A 24,279-nucleotide genomic window follows, 5' to 3' on the forward strand; every position below is an offset into this window, starting at 1 on the left:
CAATCTCTGGCCGCCATCCTGATGCTGACTGAGGAGAAACATAAGCCTCTACCTGAGGCATGAGACATTATCTCCAGCACTGGACCAACATGACATATCCACAGAAATTCAGTGAACAACCTGCAAGAAACGCAGCCGTCAGCTTTTGTGGGAGGCTGACGGGTACTTCTTATTTTGTTTTTGTTTTTTTGATACAAGCTGTTATGTAGCCTAGGTTGGCTGTGGGCTCCTAATGTAGCCAAGGCTGACTCCAAACTATTTTTCTGATTGTTTATACAGTGCTGGGGATCAAACTGAACTTGGAATCTGTTTTTATCCCACCAGCTTTGATATTATTCTATTTACCAATGTACAACTAAAAGAACTAGATGTTTCCAGGAATTTTAAGACTATGTGGGCCTGGATTAGCACCTAGAAAAGAGAGAAAATGAAAGTGAGTCACTGAAATCTCCTGGACTCACGTCACTGTGAGAGACGATCCTGACTGGTTATATGTGTATGTGGAAGCCAGATCAGCCTTTAATTTAGTTCCCCTGGACAAATGCTACCGACTTTGCTTTTTGAAAATACAGTATCTCTCGTCGGCTTGGAACTCCCCAAGGAGAGTCGGATGGCTAGCCAAGGAGTGCAAGGATCCTCCTGTCTCCACTTCCTCGGGGCTGGGACTACAAGGATGCGCCAACAAGCCAGGTTTTTTAACATGGGTTCCGGGGATTAAAAACAGGGTCTCATGCTTGCAAAGCTAGCATTTCACCTACTGAGCCATTTCCTCAACCCTTTCAGGGGCACTGAATGTAATTCACCGCCTTGTGGTTGAACCTGGGGACAGCTGATTCAGCTGCTCTCTGTCTTTAGTGACAGTCGATGTGTCAAATTTGGAATATTTAATACCAGCTTAAATAAAGCATTAAAGTTTTATATTCATGCTGGAAAGATGGCTTAACAGTTAACAGCATATACTATTCCTGCAGAGAATCTGAATTTGATTCTCAGCAACTACCAAGTAGCTCACTACCAACTCCGCCTGTACCCCTAGGTCCAGTGGATCTGATGCCCTCCTTCTGACCTCCAAAGGTAACTGCATTCACACGAACATGCACACACAGAGACATACACATAATTAAAAACAAATATTTTAAAAGTTATATACTTGTCCTACTTTTATTCCAAAATTATTATACTACATATTTGTAGTAAACATTTAGGAAAATATGTTGAGAAAGGAAGAAAGCCTTTCTCAGCTGCTTGAATGCCATGATACTGTTCAAGAATGGTGTCCTGAGGAATTCCTAATTCCACAGGGGTGCTAATAGAAGAAGAGTCATCCATCCATGGTATAACCAGGTTGTAAAAAGTTCCACAGGATTAGAGAAGGTTCCCCACTGAAGGGCCTCTTTGAGGGAGACATCAAGTAGCATGATACTATATAATCAATGCAATATTCTTTGGTTATAGCCTATTAACTAACTAGCAGGAGCATAACCTCCTTGCTTACAAGAGACTGGTGATTCTTACTTAGCAGGGGCTAGCTCTGTCTCCCAGGAGACATTTAATAATGCCCAGAGTCAAGTTTATTTTTTCTTTCTTTCTTTGAGACAGGATCTCCACAGCCCAGGCTTATCTCAAACTCACTGTGTGTATAAGGATGGCCTGAACTCCTGTCCTCCTGCCTCCACCTCCCGAGTACCAGGATTATAAGCATGTGTCACCACATGAATGGAGACCATTAGCCCACAAATGTGGGGTGCTGCTGGCATCTACTAGGCACAGAAAGGAATGTTACTCACATATCCCACACTATGCACAGCAACAGAATTCTCAGGCCACTACTGTCAGTTCTGAGGTGGGAATTCTGAAAGGTTTACTTCATCTGTTGCCTACTACCTGTTGACAGTTCATTCCAACTTCCATCCAAGACTAAGTCTTTGCATCGCACAACTCAGTGATGTGTCTGAATGAGCTGTGTGGTGGTTCGTACATAAATCCCAACAATGGGAGGTTGAGGTAGGGCGATCAGAAGTTTGAGGCCAGCCTGGGTTACATAGCAACAGCCTGTCTCAAGAAACAAAACAAACAAACAAAACAACAAAAAAAGAAACCAAAGAAAAAAACAACAAAAATGCAACAACCACCACAGCAAGTGGAGAAGTTGTTGGATGATTAAGGGGGAGGATGCTACGAGCACAGTTCAAAGTCAACCGTACTAGCTAGCAACTCTGTATGTGATATGTTTGTGTGTGTGGTACACACGTGTGCACAGGTACACAGGCACATATGCGGGCATGTGGAGGCCAGAGGTCAACCTTGGGTGTCATTTCTCAGGAGCCATCTATCTACATCTGTTGTTTAGACAGCGTCTCTCAGTGGGACCTGGAACTCGATGGGTAGGTGAGGCAAAGCTTGCTAGTCAGTAAGTTCTAGGAACCTGCCTGTCACCGCCTCCCAGCAGTGCCATCGCAGGTACATGTCACCATGCTGAGCTGCTGACATGCGTGCTAGACATTGAATTCAGGTCCTCACACCGGTGTGGAAAGTGCTTACTGAGCCACCTCCCCAAGGTCCCAAAACAATACTTCATGTGACCTAAAAGTTGGTGTCACATTTCCTAATGTGTACCTGAGAGGACCTCAGAGTTAGGGCAGTTAGTGCTAATGTACTGTTAAATGTGAAAGCACAAAATATTTAGATTATTTTCAGTAGGACAAAAACAAATAAAATTGTGCTAAAGGCAAATATTCAATATATTTCATTTTCACCTAAAAAAAATCAGCATGTGAAATGCCATGCACGCAGACACCATCCCTCCCCAAGTCCTATTTTTTACATATTTACAATTTTACATATTTACTTATTAATATATCTTCTATCTTTACAATTATAAAATTACTTCACACTGGGAGAGTGTGGGAACATTAAATTCATTTCAACGTAGACTTTGTAGAATCTGTTTATCCTTTAAAAAAGGCAGTATTTGCCCAAAACAAATAACAGTGTCTACCACAGAGGAAGCCCATGGGAAAATCAGAAAGGACATAAAAGATTGAAACAGAATTCATATAAACCTACTTCACCCACTCAAATAAATAGTGCATTATTATTTACTAACTTCCCTGCTAGGAAAAAAATAAAACAATCCCTAAAACTGTACCTTAAAAATACTTTGATGTTTTAAGCAGTTAACTTGTATTCCGGACCTCAACAGTGGAACACAGCAGCTCTCTGAAATCAGCCCCAACTAAACATGGCCATGAGCAAAACGTCACCCTGCGTACACCTGAGGCTGCAGCGGGGGAGGGAGCTTGTCATTCTCCACATTCTCAGAGTCAATGGCTGCTAAGGGTTGGTTTGGAGGCTTGATCTCAAGTGGGTATTTCTCAACAATGTCTTGAACTTCCTTGGCAATTCCATCTGTCCAGTCGATTAAGTCTTTTTCAAGCTTCTTGGCTTCATTCATGATCCTTTCCTGCCGTTCATTCAGCTGAGACAGGAGGTCCAAGTTCTTATACATTTGCTTCACGCCTAAGCAGGCTTCGGGGGACCAGCTCTCAGGCTCCTGTTTCCTCGGGGAGGTCTGGCCGGACATGTATCGGTCAAAATCTTCCTGACTTAAATTCAGAGACTGGGCATCTAACTTCTCAATGAAAGCCACAGCACAGCACTGCAGAGGACAGAGAACAGCAGGGTAGTCAAGGCAGAAAGGCCGCAAGAGTTCAGAAAGATTTTTTTTTTAAACTTTATTTCATGTGAACTGGTGTGAACTGGAGTCACAGACAGCTGCAAGCTGCTGTGCGGGTGCTGGGAATTGAACCCGGGTTCTCGGGAAGAGCAGACAGTGCTCTCAACCAATAAGTCATTTCTCCAGTCCTCAGGCAGATTTTAAACTCTTTCCCTACACCAAGTATTGGGGATTGTACCCAGGGTCTCATGCATGCTAGGCAAGTACTCTGTTATAAGCTACACCCCAAGCCCTTTCTTGTGTTGTTGAGACAGTTGGTAGCCCAGGCACGCCCTAAACTCACTCTATAGCTATGAATGATCTTGAGTTTCTGATCTCCTGGATCCTCACACTCTGTTTTAGAGTCTGAGATTACGGGCTCGGGCTGCTGGGCTTGCTCTCTTTTTAAGACATGGTCTCACTATGTAACAAAAGCTGGTGATCTACTCACCTCATCCTCTCGGCTGTGGGCATGTGCTAACGTGCCCTGTTTTCTGAACACTTGATTTTCCCTTTGTTCAAGAATTTCTTTAGTCCAGTGGCATCACAGTTTCACTATTCCTGTTCCCCATCCCGTCATCTCTGTTATCTCTCCTAGCTGTCCCCCTAGGAGCATTCATAGGCCTGTGCTGTCTGCCTTCAACTTTCCCTTAGCTCCAGTTACTTAATACCTGTGAAAGACATATTCAAAACAAAACAGCTCCCATGTCTAGTGAACCTTCCTATCCCAATATCCCTATTCATGGCAGTGGCAATGCTGAATCTCCCCCAGGAAGTCAACAGCACTGGAAGCAGGGGGTTCCTCCTTGCAGCAGATCACGTGGGGCCGCAGTGATGCTGATGCCAAGCAAGCCTCAGATCTCAACTCATGAGATGACCTGCTCTGAGTAATGTGCACTTCTGGAGAAGTACAGGGAGGCAGAGGATGTACACAGGACCGAGTCACATCCCCCAGGAGTGCACTCTTACCAGGTTGGTGAAGTAGTATCCGTCCTCGCCTGTCATAAGCCGGCTGGGGTTGCAGAAGCGAGTGATGTACTGGATATTAGACTGCAGGCGAGGGGGGTTGCCCTTCAGGACGATGTAGATGAGGGTGGGAAGGAAGTCATCAGCAGAGGCCGGCTCATTCTTGGTGATCTTGATGGCGTTGAAGATGTGCTTGCTGCATCTGGTGATGCAGGCTAGCTTGTCCCTAGGCACTCGCTTTGAGTCCATCTCAATGATGTCTGTGAAGCAGAGGGACAGCACCACCATGAGGCAGTTACCACACCTGCCACCCCAGCATAGGCTGCTAAGCAGAAATATACCGTGAGACCTTGTTTTTATCTTGAGGGGGTTGGGCAGGACTGGACTAAGTATTTTTAGTCTTTCAGGATTCAGAGTTGCCTCATTACTCACCCCTCCAGCAGTTAACTTAGTATAGGAAGAACTTAGATACCCAAAGCAGTAAAGACAAATTCATATCCACAGAACACATAGCATGAACCAGGCATGCCACCTTTAAGCCATCCATCAGTGGGAATGACACAAGTTTGCCCAAGAAGCCCATGGGAAAGCACCCCTAAAAACTAGGCTTGTAGTGATAGTTTATTTTTATTATTTTATTATTTTATTGTATTTTAATAAATAAAGCTTTCTTGAAGATCAGAGTGCAAAGCTAAGCCACTAGAGGCCAGGCAGTGGTGGCACACATCTTTAATCCCAGGACTCAGGAGACAGATCTCTGTGAGTTCAAGGCTACCCCAGGCTACAGAGATAATTGAGAAACAGACCCAGGTGGTAGTGGCTCACACCTTTAGTCCCAGTATTTGGGAGTCACACACTTTTAGTCCCAGCACTAGGAAGGTGGAGACAGGAGCGATACTACTGGGCGGAGGAAGGAATATAAAGGGGAAGAGACAGGAACTCACTGGAGTGTGGAGTCTGCGGTCTGGTGGAGAGAGACACAGTACAGTCTGGGCAGTCTGAGCATTGGTAGAGGCAAAAGGTTTCTCTAGTGGCTTTCTGCTCTGCTTCTCTGTTCTTGGGCTTTAACCCTTATATCTGTCTCAGAGTTTTTACTATTCATGCTACAAAGGCTTTAAAAAAATGTTACACCATTTCTTTCTGTTTGCTTTTTTTGTTTTTATTTTTGCAACTGGGGTTTATATCTATCCCATTCTGGCCCCAAATTCCCTGTGTAGCAAGGATAACCTTGACTTGACCCTTTTAGCACTACCTCCCACGCGCTTCAGTGAAGGGTGTGCACCACCACACCCAGTTAGTGCAGTACTGGACAGAACCCCGGGCTTTGTTAACTGAACCCTATCCCCAGCTTCTTCAAACATAACGAGCCCCATTCCCAGCCTCTCCTAGATACCTTTAAACTCAGTTTAGAACACCTTGGCTGTGCACATTGCTTTTCAGGGATATGGCTACCAACAAACTATTTCTTAGACAAAGAAGTCAGAAGAGTGGCCTTAAGTAGGTTAGAGTAGTAGCCATTGTAATATGTAGTTGTATTTGACTTTAGTTAGGTCAATGATCAAATAATGGACTTTGGGCCAGCAATATTGGTTGGTATGTAAAAGAACTTGGCAGTTACTCCTGACAACCTGAGTTTGATCCCTGTGGCACACATTGTGGAAGGGGAGAACTGCCCACAAATTGTGCTCTGTCCTTACACTCAAGATGTGGTATGCTGTCCCATATAAATAAACAAACGAATAGATAAGTCATGCTACTTAAAAAAAAATTATCAAAATCATGGGCTGTAGAGATGGCTCAGCAGTTAAGAGCCCTGGCTGCTCTTCCAAAGGACCCGGGTTCAATTCCCAGCATCCACATGGCAGCTCACAACTGTCTGTGACTTCAGTCACACAGACATACATGCAGGCAAAACGCCAATGAACATAAAGTAAAAATAAATAAATCATTTTTTAAACATCAAAAGCAGTTCAAGTAAAAAAGAGAACACTTGGTCACAAAACAAGAAGGGGAAAGAAGTTTACTTGCTGTAGTGTGTAGTACCCAGCCTGGTCTTCCATAGCAAGTTCCAGGCTAGCCAGGGTTATATGAGATTCTGTCTTAAATGAATGAACAGCAGTAAGAAAGAAAGAGGGAGAGAAGAGAGAGAATGATAGATTTCAAGGGCGTTCCTATGGTTACTGCTGCAGCACCATGCTCATCTACGGCGAGGCTCACTCACCTGTGATGGCTTTCACCACCATGTCAGACACTTCAGGGATTTCCTCATTGACAGGGACACAGAGCATCTGAGGTGTCACCCAGTGTAGAGCCCTGCAAAGAGAGGAGTGGTCAGGAAAGTCCAAGAACAGAAGGCAGGCTCTAATCTTGTGTAAAAGGAGGTGAGATCTACCCTAAATTTCAGTGGTGCCATCCATGGGCTGAGGACTCGAGCTGAAGAAAAGAGCATGGTGGGAATGCCTGTAATTAATTTCTTGGGAGGCAGAAGCAAGAAGAACAGGCGATTAAGGCTAGCCTCAGTTACATGAGACTCTATATCAAAAGGGGGGGGGCACTGGAGGGATGGCTCAGAGGTTAAGAGCAATGTCTACGCTTGCAGAAGACCTGGGTTCAGTCCTAAGCATTCATATGGAGGCTCACAACCATTTGTAACTCCAGATTCAGGGATCCAATGCTTCTTCTGACCTGCATGGGTTCCTGTGCGTACATGGCACACCTAAGATACACTCAAGCACACACATACACACATAAAGTATGTTTTTAAAGGAGGCAGAGAGAAGGGGTTTCCATCAGGAGTCATAAGGAGCCCCAGCTGTATGTTACTGCCACAGGCCTGCCTGCCTTCCCCACCATGAGGGGCTATACCCTCCTAAACCACAAGCCAAATAATTCCTTCTTTTCAGCTGTCTCTAGCAGGCATCCCCAACAATGCACAAGTAACCAACTAAACCAGGTGATTGGCTAGTAAGTAAGTGTTCCACTGCTGCAGAACTGCAGAGCCTGGGTCACTCCATGATTCCCTAAGAATGGGTCAGTAATCACCAGTTTCAGACTGGCAAAGATGTGCCTGCAGGGCTGCCTGGAAAATGTAACCCAACAGGGTGGGAAGGAGGAGAAATAACATCCATTGCCTTGAGACAGGCAGTCACAGCTTCCCTCCCGATGAGGAAAAAACAAAACAAAACAAAACAAGAAATCAAGTCCTTATGTTCCTTGAAAATGTTAGAGATCTAAACAATCTCAACTATCCAACATGGGTCCCATCTGCAGCCAGCTGAGTCAGACAGAAAAGCAGGTACCATGAGCCTGGCTGAGAAGCTCACACACTGCACTGCTCAAGGTTGGACGCTCACACGCACTACTGCCCACATGCTATCATTCCATTCTAGAAAGCAGATAAAAGACAGGCATGCCAGCCACCTGATCCTCTTTTGAATGGCAAGATCTTTCTTCTCATCATCAGTAGTCTCTGGGCAGAACACGAATTTATAGAGACGAGTCATGATGTGCTTTTCGATCTGATCCATTATCTTCTCCACTTTCTCTGGAGGCACTGGAATACACAGATGGGTAGAACAGCTCAGAAAAGGTTTTTATAGTATTTTCCACACAGAAAAAAAAATAATTTACTATAAACACACCCAGTAAAGAAATTACAAATATGACATTAAAAATCCCCTTTAAATATTGACAACTTTTTTGGGCTTAGGATATGGTCCAATTGATAGAGAGCTTGCCTAGCATGCAGGAAGCCATGGGTTCCACCCCCAGCACTGCATAAACCAGGAATGGTCTAGACATATATAAACCTCTCAAGTACTTGGGAAGTAGAGGCAGGAGGATCAGAATTACAAGGTCATCCTTGGTTATAACCAAGTTAGAAGCCAGCCTGAACTATGTGAAACTCTGTCTCAAAACAACAACAACAAAATTACAACTTTTTAAACTGCATCTTACAGAATTCCCACCTATTTGTTAAACTTTCTCTGGGATCTATCAGGTATATGCCCTACCAAGTAGGAAGACTTTCTGTAGGTCCCTCTCGATTGCTACATTGCTAAAACACTTGGAATTCCCAAGGCTGCCAAGTGCTGACAAATTCCCATTCTTCTGAGCTTTCCCATACCCACCATGTTCTCCCTGAAGCACATACATAGCCATCATGCATATGTGAAATGTATCCTAAAGTACAGTATTAATGAAAGGCCAGGCCCAGAGAATCGCCACAAACCCAAAGGTCTAAGATGGTCTCAATTTTTTTCTGCCTCAACTCCCTTAGGATTACGTCATCGTGAACTCATTGAAATGGCAATTCCAAGGTGGGAAATTCATACAGAAAATTTCCTGAGCACTGTTGATCTTCCTCACTTTACCCATAATATGGGTATTATAGCACTCAAAATACCACTCAACTGTCCTGGTCATACATAGGAAGTAAGACATTCAAGGGTGTAGTGAGCTATGAAGCAGCTGTCAGACACCAGCCAGGCCAATCAGGGGAGCCGAGGACAGCTACCTTGAGCTGGCTGACAACACCATATGGTGACAGCACCATAACAGCTGGCTGACAACACATACCTTTTCCACGAGTCTGCATTCTTTCGGCCACATTCTGGTAAAAGTCCTGAGTACACTCTGACTGCTCCTCGATGCTTAAGTCCTGGAATCAACAGTCAAGAGAATAGTGAGCAGCTGAAAAGTTTCAGGACACTAAATTTTATCAAGTTTCTAAAACACACTCCTTACATTGAGCCAATCCTAAAAACACTTACAAATTACACACATTCTACAAGAAAAAAATCCCCTGTTCATGATTTTTACATTTCACTATATGTACATAAAATTTGTGCACACTGCATTTATTTCATTTACATCATCACCTTCCTTATATATTATTACTATTGTTGTTGTTCAGGGTCTTGCTGTCTAGACTTTAAAAAAAAATTTATGTATTTATTATGCATACGTGTTTTGTCTGCATGTATGCCTGCAGGCCAGAAGAGGGCACCAGATCTCATTACAGATGGTTGTGAGCCACCATGTGGTTGCTAGGATTTAAACTCATGACCTCTGGAAGAGCAGCCAAGTGCTCTTAACCTCTGAGCCATCTTTCCAGCCCCCACATTTCCATTTTTCAAATTTATTTTGGGGTGCTGAAGAGAGGGCTCACTAGGTAAAGCCCATGCTGCCCTAGCAGAGGACTCAAGTTTGGTTCCCGATACTACCCATCAGGCAGTTCATCACTGCTGCCCTATAACTTCAGCTTCTCTTTCAGACTCTGGGCAACACACTCATGTGCACATACCCACCCACCCACACACAATTAAAATAAAATCTTTTCAAGCAAAAGAATTTTTAACTGTGTGTGTGTGTGTGTGTGTGTGTGTGTGTGTGTGTGCAGTGTCAGCAGAGGCCAAAGAGGACATTGGACCTGTTGGACCCTGTGGAGCTAGTTACAGATGGAGTTCCTAACCCTGACGCAGGTGTTAGGAACTGAACTCGGGTCCTCTGGAAAAGCAGTACACTCTCTTAACCTCTGAGCCATCCCCCAGATCCAGGAGAGGCCCAGTACTAATCAAGTGTTTTTCTCAGTTGCTTTCTAGGAACTACAAATTCATGGGCACTGTGATATTTCTATCCAAGGTGCAGTGAACAGATCGCGGCACCTAGCATGCGATCCTAGACTTGTCAGTGTGCTGTGCCAGGAACATTCCAATTCCTTTCCCCTCGTTATTTAGAAATACACCGTTGATTGTCAACAACCACAGTTTTCTACTGTGCTGAAGAACATTAAAGAGGCTGAAGAAGGTCATTCAGAGGTTAAGAGCACCTGCTGCTCTTCCAGAGGACCAGAACTAAGTTCTAGCATCCACATTAGACGACTCACTCACAACAGCCTGTAGCTATAGCTCCTGAGCTCCCACACCCTCTGCTGACCTCTTTGGGCTGCTTGCAAAGTACACATACTGACATGCAGACACACACATACATACATACAAATAAAAATACCCCCCCCCCAAAAGAACATTGGAGGTTTCAGCTAAGTGCACCTTGTACCTGTTCTCCTTTGCTCACCCCTCTGCCTTGCTGCCCTGTTCTGCACTCTACTTCTACAATATGGACTTTTTCAGCTTCTGCTTATAAGTGAGAACACACTGCTTCTAATTTTAAAACTAAGTCTGTACTACTTCCTCCCAACTTCCTCAAGAATTAGAGCTTGTGCTGATGAGTCTTTCTTTAAACATACCCCTCTGGTTTCCCACAGTGACCAGGAATGGCAAACTACTGTTTGGATTAGAACACTGACATGGGTGTTGGCAATGTGGCTTTGTGAGTAGAGAGCTCAACTAGAATGCAAAAGGTCCTGGGATTGATTCCCAGCACAGGGCACACCAGGAGCAAACACAGGAGGGATGTCATCTTTCCATTTACTCTGTGAAAGTGTAAGTGAATGAAGATGCAGCCCCACTTTAAACTATAATCTCTTCATTAAACGGAAAAACACCTTTTCCGTAAACATTAATACCAAGCAAACTAATCAATACAAACTAATCAGTAGCAATTATTTTGTTTTGTTTTTGTGAGACAGGATCTCTCTACATAGCCCAGGCTGTCCTGGAACTTCCTATGTATACCAGGCTGTCCTCAAATTCAAGTGATCCACCTGCCTCTCCCTTCCAAGTGCTGGGATTGAAGGTGTACATCACCTTGCCTGGCCATAGCAAATTTTAATAGCAAGACTGTTATCATAATGAAATGGCTAAAAGGTCCTATGTTATGCTTGATTACTTCCTTAGTAAGAAAAGTGAGGTTACACAGTAGCTGCGCATACAGAAATTGGGTTTTATTTATTTATTTATTTATTTTGTTTTTCGAGATAGGGTCTCTCTGTGGCTTGGGAGCCTGTCCTGGAACTAGCTCTGTAGACCAGGCTGGTCTCGAACTCACAGAGATCCGCCTGCCTCTGCCTCCCGAGTGCTGGGATTAAAGGCGTGTGCCACCATTGCCTGGCCTGGGTTTTATTTTTAAAGATTTATTTTTATGAAGCTTTGTCTACAAATACGTATTGTAGCACATGCATGCGTGGTGCCCCAGAAGCCAGAAGAGGGTGTCAGGTCTGCTGACAGTGCTGAAACTGAGCCTGGTCGACAAGAGCAGTAAGTGCTCCCTCCGAACCAGGGAGCTGGCTCTCCAGCCCTAGGGAATTGTGTCTTTAAAACCTGGATTAAGCGTCTAGAGAGACGGCTCAGTGGTCAGGGCACTGGCTGCTCTTAAAGAGGACCTGGGTTCAGTTACCATCCCCCACATGGCAGCTCCCAGTCATCTGTAATTCTAGCTCTAATGCTCTCTTCTCATCTCTGTTAACACAGGGCAATCAAGTGGTGCATAGTCCTACATGCAGCCATTGCGCGCGCGCACACACACACACACACACACACACACTAAAAACTTTAAATTAAGAAAAATAAAAAAAACCTGAACTGAGCAATGAGGTGGAGGTAATGCAGGCTACGCGAGACCCTGCTCAAAGAGCAGAGATGGAAACAAGCAAGCAGAGGAAAAACCTCGAATGAGAAACTCAGAAAATAAGCACAATTTCAAAAAGATATTTGGGTTTTACTGCACTATTCAACAGACTAAAAGGCAATGTACACTGAGGATGTAGAGGGCAGGCTGTTCTTTCAGGATAGGCAGAAAGTAAGGACCTATTTTTAACTTTTTTTTTTTCAAGACAGGGTTTCTCTGTGTAGTCTTGGCTGTTGAGGAACTCGCTCTGTAGATCAGGATGGCCTCGAACTCAGAGATCCACCTGCCCCTGGCTCCCGAGCTGCTCCACACCTCACAGTACAGTTCAGGCCATCCTCTAACTCACTCCACCTGTCTTTTAAGTGCCGAGATTAAAGTCATATGACACTATACCCAGCTTGATTTTGGGTTTTGAGACAGGCTCTCATTGTTTTGTCCAAGCCAGTCTCAGATTTGTGGGCTCAAGTAGCCCTCCCACCTGGGCCTCCCAAGTGCTGCAGGTACAGGCTTACACTAACACGCCCAGCCTAATAACATGTTCTCATATGGACAGACTTGAAGAAAACAATTCCTCACCACGTCATGGACCACATAAAATCAGGTTACACGGTTTTCTAGTTAGGAATGGGAAAGATTAGTGTCTCTTTGTATCTCCCATGCCTTTTCTCTTTCTTTTTGAGATGAGGTCTCACTGTGTAGCTCTCACTAGCTTGGAACTTTACATAGACCAGGCTGGCCTATAACTCAGAGATACAACCCATCTGCCTCTGCCTCTTGAGTGCAGAGATTAAAGGTATACACCACAATGCCCAACTTTTCACCATACTTTAAAATTACTGTTGAAGGACTGGAGGGACGGCTCAGCAGTTAAGAGCTGTTGCTGCTTTTCCAGGGGACCCAGTTTTGACTCCCAGCACCCATATGGCAGATCACAATTGTCTCCAACCCCAGTTCCAGAGGATCCAATGCCCTCCTCTGACATCAGTGGGCCCTGCATGAAATAGGTACACAAATATGCATGTAGGCAAAATACCTATAAAGTAATAAAGCACAACAAAGAAAGCTATAGATCCTATACTGCACGGGTGACCACAAACACCCTGAACCCACAGTCATTGTTTTACCCAATTAAAGCTTGAGTCTCACAGTAAGACTATTTTTCTTAATATTTTATTTTTAATTATGTGTACAAATGCATTTGTGGAGGGGGATGTGCATGAGCACAGAGCTCGCAGAGGCCAGAAGAGAGCAATAGGTCCTCTGGAGCTAGAGTTACCAGCAATTGTGAACACCCCAACAAGGACGTTGTGAACTGAACTTCTGGTCCTCAGAAAGTGCAGGACCAGCATACTCTTGATCAATGAGTCATCTGAGATAGTCTTTTCTACTAAGACTGTTCTACTCAAGTAATGTTATACAACTAAGAAGCACAAAGAAGTCAGGTGGTGGTGACACACACCTTTAATCCTGGTAGGAGTCAGAGGAAGGTGAACCTCTGTGAGTTCGAGGTCAGTCTGATTTACATAGTGAGTTCCAGGACAGCCACGGCTACACAGAAAACCCTGTTTTGAAAAACCAAAACTAAAGACAAAACAAAACAAAACAAAAAAGGATAAAGAAACCAAGCATAGTAAATTCTAGCTTCCTTTGTAACTCTCCTCCATTGACTTTCCATTTGCTTTTTTTTTCCCCCTTTATTTAGGTGCTGGAGGCTGAACTCAAAACTTTGTCAACTGAGCCATATCCATGGCCTCTTCTCCACTTTCTGTGGGGGTGAGTTGGTTTTTGTTTTTTTTTTTTATGTAAATCCCGGTCTCCAGCCTCCATCTTTGGAGACCCCGTCCCTGTGCTCCTTGACCCTCCCCCCAGGAGGGTCAAGGTTCCCCCCAGGAGGGTCAAGGTAGCCCACCAAACTTTGAGCCCTCCCCAGAAAAGGTAAAGACTACTCCCCCAGGCTATTTAGACTGCTCCCCCCCCCAAATAAACATGTGGTCCCTGTGTGCCCCCCATCATCCCTTCCTCCCCGTGGTCGCGTTGGTGGCTTTCTGGTTCCCCTAGGGGCCACCCAAGAGTGCAGGAGTCCAATTAAACCTGGGTATCTTTTAATTTGGTTTGATTAGGCATGATTGGGATTTTTGTGTAAGCAGAGAGCTATGTTAGGAAATATTCTTAACAATTTCCTTTTTTTTTTTTTTTTTTTTTTTAAAGACAGAGTTTCTGAAACTCACTATGTAGACCTCAAACTCAGAGATCTGTCAATGTCTACTTCCCGAGGGCTGGAATTAAAGGTGTGTACCACCATGCCTGGCAGACCTTCTCCAATTTCTTTCCACAGCACTGGGAATGTGTGCTAGGCAAGCTCTCTGCCACTGAGATATACTCCCAGACTATCTCCTTTGTTTTCTTAATTTTAAAACATTTTTGTGGCTGGTTTTTTGAGACAGAGTTTCAGGCTTACTAGGAACTCACTATGTAGTTCAGGCAGGCTTTAAACTTGGTGATTCTCTAGCTTAGACCTCCCAAGTGTTGAAGATTACAGAAGTGATTCATGCAAGAATGCTGTGTTAATTATGAGCCTGCTTTCCTCATTGCAATAGAAACATATCATTCTAAAGACTATGAAGAGGTTCGATAATATGTATTAAATCAGATAGCTAATAACAGAGTTAGATGTGGTGGGACACAGTTACAACCTCAGTATTCAGGGGATTACAAATTTAAGGCCAGTGTGAACTACATAGCAAGACCCTGCCTCAAATGAAAGAGAACCCAGTAGGTACTAATACGTTAAAAAGAAAAGGGGGAAGCCGGGCGGTGGTGGCTCACGCCTTTAATCCCAGCACTCGGGAGGCAGAGGCAGGCGGATCTCTGTGAGTTCGAGGCCAGCCTGGTCTACAAGAGCTAGTTCCAGGACAGGAACCAAAAGCTACGGAGAAACCCTGTCTCAAAAAATCAAAAAAAAAAAAAAAAAAAAAAAAAAGAAAAGGGGGAGCCAGAGAGATGGCTCAGGTTAAGAGCACTGGTTGCCCTTCCAGAAGTCCTGAGTTCAATTCCCAGCAACCACATGGCGGCTCACAACCATCTGTAATGAGATCTGGAACCTTCATCTGGCCTGCAGGCATACATGCAGACAAAACACTGTATACATAATAAATAAATCTTTTTTTTTTTTTTTAAAGAGGGGTTGCTGGAAAAATGGCTCTGAAGTTAAAAGGTACTTGCTGCTCTTGCAGAGGATTTTAATTCTGTTCCTAGCACCCACATGGCAGCTCACAACTGCCTATAACTCATGCACCAAGGGATTCAATGCCCTCTCCTGGTCTTGTGCAAATACCCACATAAAGAAAATTAAATCTTAAAGGAGAAAAAAAGAATGACTCTCTAAGAGCCCCCCCCCCAAACACACACTAGGGTGTGTCTTTCTCCTGAAGAGCCCCTCAACCCTTGAGCTTAAAATCTATTTCAAAATATTTCAAATAAACTAATTCTGCTTTTTAAAATGGAGGTAAAATAAAAAGACTTCAGAAAAATATTAGCAAAAATTGTTGGCCGGTAAGGTATTACCATATAATACTGTAGTGAAATATGTAGGTGCTGAAATTTTAATCAAAAGGGATAGTGTTTAGGGATGTTTTTAAAAGTCTAAATGCAGATTAAGTATTTCCTAACAAAGATCAAATGTCTGGGAAAGACATTTAATGCAATTCTGAAAACAACTGTCTAATCAGAACAGGTTGTGCAACCCTGGCGTAAAGCAGGACTGGAGGAAACAGGAATGATGCAGAGCCAGACAAAAGCAAGAGTGCGCCATTGTTCTACACCAGCAGTTTGGGAGAATCTGTACAGTGGGACAGAAACAAAGATCGACTTATATCAATGGTCAGTGGGGCTGTTTCTACAGATAAGAGTTATTTTTCATGCTGAGGAGGCCCTTAGAGCAGTATCAAGAAAGTTTAAATTGGGCTGGAGAGATGGCTCAGTGGTTAAGAGCATTGCCTGTTCTTCCAAAGGTCCTGAGTTCAATTCCCAGCAACCACATGGTGGCTCACAACCATCTATAATGAGATCTGGTGCTCTCTTCTGGCATACAAACATACATGGAAGGAATGTTGTATACATAATAAATAAATAAATATTTAAAAAAAAAGGAAAGTTTAAATTGGGTAAAGGTTTGTGAGCACATTTGAAAAACTCAATACAGAATGCACCTTAATCTACAGTACATTTCAAAATCTCCAGGAACTGTTCCCTACGTTATACTTAATAAATTTATCTAATTAGTGTCTTAAAGCTAGAGTATGTGAGTTCAGGCATAAACAACAAGTTTTATGACTTGGAGTCAAAGGCCGGTAGGGATTCCTTCAAGCCCCTGGTATTAGATAAAGGTACTTGTTCCCAAGTCTGGAGGTCTAAGTTTAATCCCTGGAACCCACATGGTGGAAGGAAAGAACAGCTGCCCACTGGCCTCCATACATGCATGCCTATATACAAGCATACAGATAAATAAATAATAAATAAATGTACATAAAAAATAAATCCATAAAAATGTATCAGGTATGTGGTCCATCATCCTAGACACCAAAGATACCCAGGACGCATGCGTAAGACTGGGACCCTTATCACAAACAGTTGGCGCTAGTGTAAAACGGAAATTTAGTTACACAGTGGTTTTTAAAACAGGAGGAATGAGTCTTATCATGGTCTCCAGTGTCAATTAGTGGTGCCCTGAACACACAGCACGGTGGCATCTCTAATAGCTGCTTACTTTTTTTTTTTTTAATGTATTTACTTATTTGAGACAGGGTCTCACTGTGCATCCCTGGCTGGAGCTCACTAGGTAGACCACACTAGCCTGTCTCTTCCTCCAGGATGCTGATATTGAAGGCATGCATCACCACATCAGGGTTGCCTCTTTATTTTCATATTTACTAAATGGTTAATTAAATGAATACAGAACACGGGTACATTATACTTCTCATAAGAAAAACAAATCCAGCTGAGCAGTGTTTCTGTAAATACAATATAATCTACGGCATATATTCTGTACATACTGCAGCATAAATGCAAAGTTAGTAGAAACCATTCCAGCCCAACAACAAAAAACCCTCAGACTTCGCTTTTTCAACATTAAACAAGCCTATCATTGCTTCCCTCCCTTCTCCCACACTCAAGTCTCACCGGTGGTAGCTTGCCTTAACTTTAAATGTCACTGTTTCTTCACAAATACTTAAAAGAAGAAACAGTTGCCTGCTAACATGGGGTCACAACACCCCTGAAGAGCAAGAAGGAAAGCTTCCCTTTGGAGAACTGAATCTTAGGAACACTGAGAAATGTAGGACACAGATCCACACTTCTGAGGCTAGATGTGTCTAACCAAAGGGCAGTTAAGCAACTCTGCTTCCTGATTACCATTCCCTTCTATGTAAGCTCTCTTCACCACACAGAAGACCTACATTGCTGTGGGACAATGGTCTATACCCTGTCAGTTGTATTTTAAATAAACACTGATTGGACAGTAGCCAGGCAGGAAGTAGAGGTGGGGCAATGAGAACAGGAGAATTCTGGAAAGAGAAAGAGTCGATCTGCAGATGTCACTCAGACACAGAGCAAGCAAGATGTGACTGCCTCGCCAAAAAAAGTTCCAAGCCACATGGCTAACACAGACAAGAATTATGGGCTAATACAAGCTATAAGAGTTAATAAGAAGCATGAGCTACCTGGCCAACCAGTTTCTGACTAATGTAGACCTCTGTGTATTTCTTTGGGACTAAACAACTGTGGGACTGGGTAGGACAGAAACCTCTGTCAACACTACATGAGTTTAATGCTGCAGAAGATGAAAATACTTCATCTTTATTTACAAAATGAATTCTTTCGCAATTAGTCTTATGAATTATGGAAACTGAAATTACTGATAAATTCTAGACTAAGACACAGGTGTGAATGAGCATGGTGGCACACAGTACCTACAAATGTCAGCAGCATTCCAGAGGCTGAGGAAGGGGGATCGAGTTCAGTCTCAGACATGTGGCAAGTCTGAAGTGGACACAGACTACAAACATTGAGACCACACCTCAAAAATCCACAAAACAACCGCCCTACCAGGCATTGTGGTATGTTCCTATAATTCCAGCACTGAGGCAGGAGGTAGGGAGCTAAAGTCTAGCCCGGGCTACACAGTGCCATGCATGTAGAAAACTGAGCTGTAGCCAAGCACTGGTGAGAACCCTAACGAGTGAGCAGACAGCTCACTCATTCTCTTTGGTTTCATACATCCTGCATCTACAAAGCAAAGGGACTGAAACTGTAGCCACCAAGCTGACAGCTGCAGCTTTCAATGTCTACACTTTATCGGTTTTTTCCTCTAAATGAACATGGAGAAGAACATTAAAAACCTAAATATGCACCAGGCATGGCAGTGCACACCTTTAACCCTGGGAGGCAGAGGCAGGCAGATCTCTGTGAGTTCAAGCTCAACCTGGTATATATAGTGAGTTCCAGGCCAGCCAGGGCTATACTGTGAGACCCTGTCTCAATCAGGGAATACAAGGTGGAAAAAGGAATGATTCAAACACAAAAAGTAAAACAAGTAATAACAAAATCTATTTCATTCTACTGGCCGCAGAGTTGAGCTAAAGGTCCATGGAGGCAGGCTACTCCATTACAAGGTAACTCTCTAACTTCAGAAGTCCCACAGAGATCACCAGAGCATGGTGGAAAAGTACTAGCCAGGGAGTCAGGTGTTAGTTGAGCTAAAAGGCTTGTCTTAGGTAAATATCACCTTCTTGTTGTCAGGTGTAAAATGACAAGATTACAGTTATCTCTAACCCTCCCTAAAACCACAGCTCTTATTTCCAAGGGGTTAGTCTCAGCCTACCCTTTTGTAATGCATTGCTTCCAAAAACATCTTCGTCTGTTTATAGACTTCTTGCCCTGTCTTGTGGAAGGTCTTGAGAAAGTCTATGAACTCTTTAGTCACTCGATCCGTCTCAATGCTGGTTTGCCGGTTTATGGAGGGACTGGGAGCTTTGGCTTCCTGAATTTCTGCTGAGAAAATTAAACACAGTAAGTTTGTTACCCAGAAAACTGATGTATGGAATTACTCTATGTAGTTAACAAGATTACTGAAATTATGTTTAATTAAAGTTAAATTTATATCATTTTATATTTAAACATTTGGATGAGTGTCCTTAAAGTATGGAAAATTTGAAAGTATAAGCAGATAAAAACTACACGAGCTGAAACATTCAGCTGGACTGGAAATGTGGCTCAGGTGGTAGAGTGCTTGCCGTGCATGTAAAAATCCCTGGGTTCCAGCCCAGCAATGCATAAACTAAGCATGGTGGCACACAACTATAATCCTTGGGAAGTTGAGGCAGGAGGATCCAGGTCAGTTTAAGGTCATCCTCAGTTACCTAGTGAGTTTGAGGTCAGTCTGGGCTTCATAAGACCCTGTCTCAAAAAAACTTAACTGCAGGATGGCCAGATGGATCAGCAGGCAAAAGAGCTGGATGTACAAGTCTGGTGACTGAATCAATCTTCAAGACACACAGAGTGGAAGCAGAGAATGACTCCTGATTGTAAGAAGTGAATTAAGGCATAACTATTCTTAAAAGTACAAATATAGGGACGGGCATGGTGGCAACAACCTTTAATCAAGGCAGAGGCAGGCGAATCTAAATTGAGGCCAGCCTGGTCTACATAGTGAGTGCCAGGCCAGCCAGAGCTACAAAGTGAGATCCAGAAAATAAATAATCAAATATTAAAAGCAAATCAAGTAATAACAAAAACTCTCAAATTTGTGCTACCAGTCTAATGTGTTAAAGGGAGTTACAGGTGTAGGAAGGCAGGATACTGATAGAAGGTAACAGGCGAAGGGGGCCTGTGCTCCCTGAAGTCGGAAGTTCCACAGAGATGACCTCTGAGTGCAGTGGAAAAAATAATAGCACACCCGGCCCCAACATAATAAAACGTAAAAAATAAAAACCAAATACCCATGGGCCAGTAAGATGGCTCAAAAGGGAAAAGAGTTTGCCACACAGGCCTAGAGATGTGTTTTATCTCCAGAACCCATATAAAGTAAAAGTAAAAAACTCCACATGTGGTAATATTATATCCACAGGCGAATAGACATACACCCAACTCATACATTTTTAATTTTTTAAACAAACAGAAAACAAATAAAAAAATACTCAATAGAAGCTGCTCCTTAGCATTCTTTTAGCCAAAATACACAATGCATTAAGCTGTATCATTAATCACCAATACTGAATTGGTACCCTTTTTTGAACAACTTTCTTGATGATCACCTAAAAATTACCAAAGTAACCATCAATGGGAGTACAAAGGCATCAGGTAACACAAAGCATTAGAGAACTTCCAAATCACACTTCACCTGCCAAACAGACAAAGGCCAATTTATTTCCCCACCATTCAGCTTACAAGTCACACTGCTCATAGTAAAAAGGCATCCAAGCTGGGTGCAATAACACATGCCTGTAATTCTAGCACTTTGAGGCAGGAGGATCAAGTCCTAGGTCAGGCTAGATTACACAATATATGTGATACCAGATTATGCTTTATAGCAACATTCTACCACTCTCTCTCACACACATCCCCCAATAGACACTGAGTAAAAGGTTTTGTTTATATTTTCCTTTCGAAACAGGATCCTTCTGCGTTGGCTTCCTAAATGCTAGAACTACAAGTGTGGACCACCACATCCCACAAGAAAAAGAAACTGAAAGGCATTAAAATCGACCAACTTCACACTATTATTTTATTGGTCTTTTTATGAGACAGGGTCTCACTATATAGCCCTTGCTGGGCAGTGGTTAACAGGGAAGATGGGCACTTCAAGAATGACAAATACACAAATTAAAACCACAAGAAGATGCCATTCAAAAAGGTAACTTGCTGGGTATATACCTTTAATTCCTATACTTGAGAGGCACAGGCAGGTGGGTCTCTGTAAGTTCAAGGTCAGCCTAGTCTACGCAGCTAGTTTCAGGACTACACAGGGTGGAAAAGAGGGTAAGAGTGGGGAGGGGAGGGAAGAGAGGGTAGGGGAAGAGAGAGGAAGGAAGGGGAGGGAAGGGGAGAGTAAGAAAGGAAAGGGTAAGGAAGGAAGAAGGAAGGAAGGAAGGAGAGAAAGAAAGGAAAGGAAGAGAGAGGGGAAGGAGAAAAAGAAAAAAGTTAACTTAATGATTTAGTAACAAAATAATAATCAAAATTATAAAAATCTATGGTAGTTTGAATAAGGTGGTCCCTATAGGCTCATATATATGCATACTTAGTTCCCAGTTGGTAAACTGTTTAAGCAGGATTAGAAGAATTAGAAGGTGTGGTCTTGTTGGAGTGAGCCACTAGGGGTGGGCTTTGAGTCTCCAAAAGCCCATGCCATGCCCAGTGGCTCTCTGCCTGCTGCCTGTAGATCAGGATGTAAAGTTCTCAGTTATTGCTCTAGCACCATGTCTGCCTGTGTGCCACCATGTTCCCCACCATGAGGAAAATGGACTAATAATAGCCTCTGAACTATAAGCAAGCCCATAATGAACTGTTTTCCTTTTTTAAGAGTTGTTTTGGTCATGGTGCCTCTTCACAGGAATAGAAACCCTAACTAAGACAAAATCTGAAATTTGATCTTGACAAGAATATAACAGTCGCTAACACTGTGCAGATGGGATACAAGTGACAGAACTTTAAAAGGAGACCGTTTAGGAATAACTACCAAAGTTAAAACCCACATGTCCTGCTGGGCATGGAAGCTGCACAGCAATCCCAACACTCAGGAGGCTGAGGCAAGAGAAATGTGGATTCCAGGCCAGGCTGGGCTACAAAGTGAGATCCCATGTCACAACAACAATAAAGAGGCTAAATTGAGACACTAAGGATAGGAATAAGATACAGTCAAAGAATCAAAAAGAAGTTCCTCCCAACTAACAAGACGGACATTATACTATGAAAAGTCAACTCTCCAAGACACAACAGTCCTAAATACATAATTAACAACACAGCTTTAAAATGCACAAGGGACCTGGGGGGGGGGTGGCGCACGCCTTTAATCCCAGCACTCGGGAGGCAGAGGCAGGCGGATCTCTGTGAGTTTGAGACCAGTCTGGTCTACAAGAGCTAGTTCCAGGACAAGCTCCAAAACCACAGAGAAACCCTGTCTCGAAAAACCCCCCAAAAAAAAGCACAAGGGAAAAACAGAAATGTAAGGAGTGAGAAACAAATCACAACTGGAGAGTTCAATCCTCCACTGACAAGACAGGAGGTAAGACAGTAAGACACAATACTTAGGCTGGCAGGATGGCTCAGCAGAGTTCACACATGAAAGGAGAAAAATAACTCTCATACATTGTATCTGACCATCCCATACTCATTCACACTCTTCCTACGTATATGTATATATGTGTGTAATAAAACACTTTCTTAAAATCCCACAATATTGTGCAATACTGTGGATACACAAGCCCAAACTAAAATTTATAGAATGATCTACAACAGAAACACAACATTTCTTCCATGTGACAAGATAATAATGGCAATGACTTATTGTGAGTACTACCGCATGCTGAGCGCTTCTACAAGACCGCTGTGCAACCCTCACATACACCAGACCGTATCCCTACAACTGACAACTGAAGTAGCCAAGGCTTGAAGGTCTTTAGAAACTGAACTTCAGCTGCTTCTGTGGTTAAGGGCAGAACTGAACTAGGGTCTGACTTCTGAGCAGATGTTTCCCTATATTCCCTGGACCTCAGAGGTCCAAGAGGACCCTCCAGAGAATGCCAAGCCCTCAGACTGAAAAGCTTCAGGGACTGAAAGCTTCGGGGTTAAAAGCAGGGAAAGCCCAGTTATCTCCTTCACTGTTTCACTTCTGTACATTCCTCTCCAACAAATACTTCTGACTAAACAAAGAGCGGAAAAGTCCTCAGCTGAGCAGCCCTCAGCACTTTCAAGGTTGAAGCAGGAGGTTTGTTAGGAGTTCAAGGACACCCTGGACCACAAAGTGAGATCTTGTCTAAAAAATCCAGCCTACCCCAAATTCCCCTTTAAAACGTAAGCAGAGGGGGTTGGAGTAGAGCTCAGCACTAAAAAAGATAGGGTTGGCTCTATCAGTACTCTCCAGACAACACAAAAAGCTTTCAAGAAAACAAGAAGGGAGATGGAAAAGAACAATCTAGTCATGCTACAGCTAGAACTGTAGGGACCAAGCAGCCAGAGTTTACACATTTACTTATATTCATTTTGAGTTTCTCAAATAGAAACACAATTTGCGGTTCAAGTCCATCCAGTCAAACAGGATTCTCAAGCTGTCTATCACCCAGCTAAACAGTATACAAGGCTTTCCAGCTGAGCAACCCTGGGCCAAAAGGAAAGCCATACCTCAGCTATCGTTCAAGGAGCGCTTAGTAGGTGCCAGGCACTATGCTCATTAACCACTCATTAATTCTTAACAATTTCACAAGGTGGGTGATAATACCACCTTACAGATGAATCTTAGCGAACTTACCACTTACCTGTCCAATGCCACATGCTAGTAAAAGGAAGAGCTAGGATTTGAAACCAGATTGGAATCCCAAGCCCAGGCAGGTTCTTTATAAGTACACTGTACCACCCTATTATTATTGCAGCATCTGCTATTTCAACCTAAATAGTCCTGGAGGGGCTAAAAAAAATGGATTGGGGCTAAGAGCACACACTGCTCTTCCAGAAGACCCAGTTTAGTTCTCAGCACCCACACTGAATGGTTCACAAGCACTCATTACTCCAGTTCCAGTGGACCCAAGACCCTCTTCTGGCTCCCTGGACATAACACTCACATGCATACACTCTTACACATTAATAATAACACCACCACCAAAGAGGAGGGTAATGTATGCTGTATGCTGTGAATGCCACTGGTTAATAAAGAAGCTGTTTTGGGCCTGTGCAGGGCAGAATAGAGCTAGGCAGGGAAAACTAAACTGAATGCTGGAAGAAAGAAGGTGGAGTCAAGAGACACCATGTAGCCACCAGAGGGGAAAGATGCGAGCTGCCAGCTAGAACCTTCTGGTAGGCCATGA

General features: G+C 43.3%; 1 protein-coding gene across 5 annotated transcripts in view; it reads right to left on the bottom strand.

Annotated features, from left to right (window-relative positions):
- Positions 1-1,147: 1,147 nt before the first annotated feature.
- Rabgef1 (RAB guanine nucleotide exchange factor 1) overlaps positions 1,148-24,279 on the bottom strand; it is a 53,718-nt gene continuing 30,586 nt past the window's right edge. For 3 of the 5 annotated variants that reach the window (XM_041648281.1, XM_041648282.1, XM_041648280.1), the window contains exons 4-9: positions 19,086-19,255; positions 9,260-9,341; positions 8,102-8,234; positions 6,903-6,994; positions 4,685-4,941; positions 1,148-3,658 (exon numbers count right to left, since the gene is read on the bottom strand). In XM_041648281.1, coding sequence (XP_041504215.1) covers positions 3,260-3,658; positions 4,685-4,941; positions 6,903-6,994; positions 8,102-8,234; positions 9,260-9,341; positions 19,086-19,255 — 1,133 coding nt within the window. In that variant the 3' untranslated portion in view covers positions 1,148-3,259. The remainder of the gene's footprint in view (positions 3,659-4,684; positions 4,942-6,902; positions 6,995-8,101; positions 8,235-9,259; positions 9,342-19,085; positions 19,256-24,279) is intronic. The other 2 variants (XM_041648285.1, XM_041648283.1) reach the window with 1 other exon arrangement.

This window comes from Microtus oregoni, unplaced genomic scaffold (genome assembly GCF_018167655.1).
Source record: "Microtus oregoni isolate MIOR12 unplaced genomic scaffold, Mior012 000003F_ref0000135, whole genome shotgun sequence".
Lineage (NCBI taxonomy): Eukaryota > Metazoa > Chordata > Mammalia > Rodentia > Cricetidae > Microtus > Microtus oregoni.